The sequence below is a fragment of the Cyprinus carpio genome, chromosome A21 (genome assembly GCF_018340385.1).
Source record: "Cyprinus carpio isolate SPL01 chromosome A21, ASM1834038v1, whole genome shotgun sequence".
Classification (NCBI taxonomy): domain Eukaryota; kingdom Metazoa; phylum Chordata; class Actinopteri; order Cypriniformes; family Cyprinidae; genus Cyprinus; species Cyprinus carpio.
This window is the reverse complement of record NC_056592.1, coordinates 3863091-3869617: the sequence shown is the minus strand read 5'-3', so window position 1 is coordinate 3869617 and position 6527 is coordinate 3863091. Positions and strand designations below refer to the sequence as shown.

The 6527-nt window shown below is 38.2% G+C and overlaps 1 protein-coding gene across 1 annotated transcript in view; it reads right to left on the bottom strand.

Moving 5' to 3' along the window:
- The window catches only part of LOC109108302 (protein Shroom3-like), a 58629-nt gene extending 55275 nt beyond the window's left edge, over window positions 1–3354 (bottom strand). The window contains exons 1-2 of the mRNA XM_042778621.1: window positions 2657–3354; window positions 2311–2539 (exon numbers count right to left, since the gene is read on the bottom strand). Coding sequence (XP_042634555.1) covers window positions 2311–2457 — 147 coding nt within the window. The 5' untranslated portion in view covers window positions 2458–2539; window positions 2657–3354. The remainder of the gene's footprint in view (window positions 1–2310; window positions 2540–2656) is intronic.
- Between the last annotated feature and the right edge of the window lie 3173 nt (window positions 3355–6527).

Genomic DNA, 6527 nt, shown 5'->3' with positions numbered 1-6527 from the left:
TAGTCACAAAATGAGCTCTGGAATTTTTGTTCAATTTCGTGATTGTAAGCACCTGCTAAAGTTCATGTCAAGTCTAATTATATTCTTTCTTTCGTTCCCAGAAAACAAGTGTTGAAATGAAAACATCCTGCTGCATGCATTTGGACTGGCGTGATTCAAGGGTTAGTAATCTCTTGTACAGCTAAAACACACACACACACACACACACTCACAAACACAGGAACTGCAGAAGAGTGATAAAACTCTTATCAATTTCAAGGGAAAAGCATTTACCCCCTGTGATGCCAACAATTAGTCTCCATTATTCTTCAAAATAAAGCCCTAGACCTCTGGGTGAACTAAACAGAATATATACATGTCATATACGAAGAAAGAAAGAATAAAGAAGGAATTCTCCTGTGAGGCCTAATCTTGGCGTTTCACTCTCTGGGATGTTTTCATTTCATTCCCATGCGTCTCCCTGACTGCAGTGCACTGATTAGCCGACATGACTGATCAGTACTGATTCACTACAGTGCAAAAGAGCTCATTCTGATCATAAGATCAAAGATTAAACAACAGTTTGCAGTCAAGACTCACAATTCAGACCTGAACAGATGAATCCATTCTGATCAATATGACAGAAGTTCACAATTCCTCACCAAGCACTATAGAAAGATGACAGATTTTCATTAGAACGCCTCTTTCCATTAGGAACTTGCAAACTTTATTGCAAGCTTCATTGCAGCTGTTTATTTGTAATAAGTTAAACTAATGTGACTAGATAAGCCTATTGCTTCTTTTGGTTTACTTCCTTTCTGGGAAGGAAATTAGTTATGTTTCCAAGGGGAAAAAAAAAAAACATGGGTCGGGAATCTCTGATTAATTCCTTTACCATTCCCATCAAAATGACCTAATGATCCACTATAAATACTTCTAATACTTAGGGTTAGTGAAAACTGCTGAATAAAATAAAATGTGACCACAACTTTACCTAGAACCTAGCAACCACCCAGAAAAGCCTAGCAACACCTTAAAAACCAACCTGAGAACTGAAACAACATTGGTGCATTGACCACCATCAACTTTTACATTGGCAGAAATTAAATTAAAAATATAAAAGCCTAAATTAAACTTATATTGATAAAGGAAAAATATTTTTTTTCCCCAAATATACCATTTTTTAATTTCCACTGCCTATTATTTTTATGCTCAGACTCCAGCCATGTGGGAGAATCGAACAGGAGCATGTGAAAAACTGTTTTATGAATGAGCAGGTCGAAATCTGTTACTCACGCTGGTCTGGATGTCCCACCAAGAACCTGACCCTGTACTCAGCAATTACCGTCCAGATGCCTGAAGGACGCACCCTCTCATTAAGAAGTGTGTGTGACATACGGACCCTACGGTCTGCAGTCTGCACTGCACCTTAAGTGACCTTCATAAGTAAAATCCATAACCATAACATGAGATGCATTTCAATAAATGCATTATTTTAATATACATTTTACTACTTTATGATGTAATATGGCTAGCATAAAAACACAGTGGCACCAAAACTTATTTGGATACTTATTTGGATTATGTCACTGCATTAGTAATACCACACCAAGTGGCATCTGCAAACAGCATATATTTTCTCAGAACTAACTAAAGTCACATTTCAGAGCCATTTTTGCAATGACTTTTAATCTAACTGACAATAAAATAATTTTAGTGGATGTAAGAAGTTCGGCCACCCTGATTCTGCCAATTAGAACATCATTGTGGATCAACATCAGTCAATCAGAATAATTGGAAAAGGGACAGAGTTCTGTAAGGTCTAGTTTCAGAGGCTTATACACTTCAACAGATCATTTAGTTTAGTGGTAGTAAATGGTTAGGGTTAAGTTTAGGACTGTGATTGTTTGATAAAACTGTTGTTGATGTTAATCCAGCAACATCACAGTGACCTATATATCTAAAAGACATGTCCCACTAACATTTAACTATCAAAAAGTGCCAAAATACCGTTTGTCTTTATTTTAAACAGTGTAAACAGAGTTTAAATCGGGTGCTTGTGAAATGTTGCACTTGGTTTGACATCTCGTTATCCAACATGCAATGACATTCAAACATTTTAAGTGTGACTTCAAATCCTGGTATCTTACATTCACAATTGCCATCTCACTTCCAGCCACAAAGCATGAATCCCTCATTATGTTTCTCTCTGGAGTATAGAATAACATGCTGACTGACACATTCTGACCCTTTGAGGGCTGAAGCTGTTATGTTCAGGTGACAGACACAGATTTATCATCTGAAAGACAGGTGAGTAAGCTGATACTTTACCTTCGATATGATTAACGGCTCGTCGTGTTCAAGCCCACCTTTGAGCGTGAAACCCCAGGGCGCTCCACCCTGCAACTGAGCCTCGACGAATACGAACTTTCCCTTTTGGATCACGGCACTGTTGCTGCCTGGAAAACTATTATCCATCGCTGGAATGTTGCGGGAAAAGAATGGACGAGGTCGCCCCTCAGTAACTCGGTCAACCAATGAACTCCGTCCAAGGATGTTTCTTCTCAGTCAAAACGTCAAAGACGTTATGGGTCATTTCCTCGAATTACTTCATTCGGGATTGTTTAACAATCCCGATTGTTGTTTCTAGCACCTAACGTTACCTTAGATCCCTTACCTGCCAGTCAGATTGAAGGAACGACACCACAACTTTTCCAGCCTTTAAAAAAATTTACATTTGCAAATAAGCAGTCAAATCTGATTTCGTGTACCAGTTTTCCGGGCAGTGGTCTTACTTTTAAACTCCGTTTGTCAGCCCTTGCTCGCTTCCGACTTCATTTTTACATCACAATAGAATTTAATTCATTTCACTGCGTCCGCAGAAAGACCGAGCGCTCGCGCCCGCCGCGCGCTCAGATTCCTGTCAGGAAGAAAAAGGTCCTGCGCGAGCTTCCGAAATCATCGAATCGGTGCGAACGCGCGTTTCAGCTTTTAAAATACATAGTCTTTAAGTTTTCTTTTCTTGTTGATGCGCTGAAACTCTCCGCAGCCATGGATGAGGGAGTCTGTGCTCGACCCCCCCACACCCACCTAACTCCAGTTCATCGGAATGGTGCTGACGCGCATGCGCGAACTGTGCAAACCGCTCTACCACAGTGAAATAATACAACAGCTCCCGAAATCACGTACTATAGTGTCTATGACCGAAACTGCCTGACATAATGTAGTCAAATCACCACCTTGTCCTCCCACATAATGTAGGGAAACCTTACAAACAGTCTGGTCAAGTCATCTGATTCATATTTCGAAGGATTTTGCACGCATTCTGCTTTCCTTTCTCTCAAGGAGTGTAGCAAAATACAGTAAGACTGTATCACTCAAAGATTTGGATGAATGCATTTGACTGGAGTCCTTACCCGCGGCTTAACTGCTCAAGGAGGGAGTGGATATCAAGTTTTCTCGCCTCAGATAATCACGGTTATTTAGGTTAAACATTTCTACCGTCCCAGAACTGGCCTTAAATGTTCTGTAAGCGATTTGAATACCATTCATACACCGCCCGTGTTATCTGACAGATATTACTATGATAAATGTCTCTATTTCTTTGACAATCATAGACTATGAGCTGCAAACTGGAGTCACACATTGAGTCTGAGCAGCGGGCCGCCCTTTTTTACCCAATCACGAACGCCCTCTACCTGTCAATCATTTTGCGCGTTCAGGTTTGCTGACATGAGGTTTTCTGACACGGCTTTTGTGGGCGGGGTTATAAAGAAAGAGGGTGTGGTTGTACGGATTGTAGTTGTTTAGTCTTGACGTCATTTTGTAGGCCAAATAGACATTTTCAATACTTTTTTAGAATCTCAGATTTCCGTTCGTTTTTAAAATAAAGCCTGTGCTTAACATTAGTCAAATAGATTTTCGTGTTTTGTTCTATAACCTAAACTCTGCCCAATTGTACCTCAAATATGAGTGTGTGTAATTTGTTATATTTTTATTCATAAATCAAATTGCTATTCTAAAAAAAAACATGGATTTTGGCTCAGAAATGCTCTTAGCCAAAATCCATGGGTTTTTAGAATAGGGAACAATTAATTTTTTTTGCAGACTTTAGCTAAATGTTAGTGAATTATTTTGTTTTTTTGTATATAAATAAATATATATTTTGCTGCGAGCGTCAACCTCGCTCTCGTGAAGCCAATAAGGAAGTGACAAAACTGTAATTCATGGCTTTTGCAAGAGGGAGTCAGTTCCATAGACTCCCCATGTTAAAATGCCCAACTTTACAGCAGAAAAAAAACATGTTTACAGCCTGGTTCAAAACAAAAAAAGTGGGCTATATAGCTAATCTTACCCTTCATGACAACTGTGAGGGGGGTGAATTTTTTTTATAACTCATCCGTTTTAAATTTTATTAAGCCTTAAAGTTCTGCATAATTAAGGGCGTGGCCCACTTGAGTGATGTCGCTGCTGAAATCGCGCTAGGTGGGCGTGGCTTCAGCAACCAGCTCCCGCCACATTTTCGATTTTCCGGGAGAGTTGACGCGCTGCCAAGATGGCGACGGCCCGCTCTGCACAATGAAATAAAGGAGTCTTTGGGCACGTCATGCTACGTCCAATTTTTTTACAGTAAATAAATAAAACTTTGCACCATGCAAAGGGTGCTCTTGTGCTGTTTAAAGTTGACAGATGATACACAGTGAATCAGTATGCTTCAAATATAAAACAGATGTCTAACTTTTGCCCAACGTTCTGGGGTGTTAAAGCAAAAACATCTGGAAATGTAAAAATGTGGTTTAAAAGGTGAAGATATGCGAGTTTTATTTACTTTGTCTTTATTAAAATGGATTTAGATTTTCAAATTAATATACCGAAAATTTTATTTAAATTAATGTTGACATTGTAAAGTGGAAACAGCTGGGGAACCATGGTAAATATGTCATTTTTATTAATTCAGGACAACCCTGACCTATTAATCATCATCTTAAACTGTTTTTACTTGTCTCTACCAACAGCAGCTGCAAGATCTGACCTCTGTTGTAAATGAAATAACACTCCTGTGGGGCAAGTTTTACCCATTCTTTATTTTGGCCTCCTTAATTACTGAAATTTGATTACTCCAGGTATTCATCATAGAAAAGCATGTTCAGTTTTGTTTTTGAGGTGCTGCAGGTTCTGACTCCCTTTATTGGCAGCATGATCCTCAAGTAAAAATTTCAAAAAATATTATACTTTCTGTAAATGCAAGACCAGCTCAGAGCACAAGTCATTGTGAAAAGAAAAAAATATATTTAATTTTTTTTGCTTTATAAAAACGAATTTTGAAGTTAGAAAGAACCTGTCTTTGTGCTGGCTTCTCAGTAAAACATTTTCCTGTACCTCTTTCATGGTAATTGAAAGCTCCAAAGGTACCTTTCATCATTACAATAGCACACCTGCGGCACAGTGTAACAGGTGTGGCTACTAAGGCGGCCTCGAGACACATCTGAACATGTTTACCAATGACATCATACCGATGAGGTCATTTCCTGATGTCTAACTTACAGAAACAAACAAACAACAGAACAAAACAACTTACAGAACCCTTTTGTAGCCTACATGATGTTCTTCAGAGCTGGCACACATACCACTTTGGCATACATGGATGAAATGCTAATAGATTTTTGCGGTATGTAACTCACATAAAACCTTAAAGTGCTTTTAGTGGTCTACTCATAATATGAATAGCATTCTGTAATACATGCAAGTGGTTGACCCATTTAGGGACCATCTTCTTAAGGAATCATCTTCTCTATCACCACATCTGGATTTTTTCATTTGTTATACAGATTTTCAAGAGTGAAAGTGTTTTGACAGCTTTTATAATTATGGGAAAAATATACTCACTCTCAAGTCATCCAAAATGTACTGTAGATGGTTTGCTTCTTCATCAGAACAGATTTAGAGAAAATTAAAGCATTCCATCACTTGCTCACCAATGGATCCTCTGCAGTGAATGGCTGCCGTCAGAATGAGAGTCCAAACAGCTGATAAAAACATCACAACAATCCACACCACTCTAGTCCATCGATTAATGTCTTGTGAAGTGATAAACTGTGTTTGTAAGAAACAAATCCATCAATTTTTTTAGACATTTCAAGTTCCAGCTTAAATATCTATCTATGCATAATATTGCTTTCTCCAGTGAAAAAGTAATTTCATCTGAATCGGGAGAGAAATATGCACAGATCAAACACCATTTACAGACCAAAACCATCCAAAACATTTCTAAACAAATATGTGTGTGGATTTTGATGTGAGAGGACAACAGGGGATTGTTTTTTGTTTTGTTATTATGTTTTTTATGGATGAAGCATTATAATGGATTATGGACTCATATTTTGGGTAGAAGTGACGGGTTAAATTTAAAACACCTTAATGATTAATTTTTTTCTTACAAACACATTTTTTTTCGATTAATTTTTTTCTTACTTCACAAGACATTAATTGATGGACTGGAGTGGTGTGGATTACTTGTGGATTATTGTGACGTTTTTATCAGTCTGACG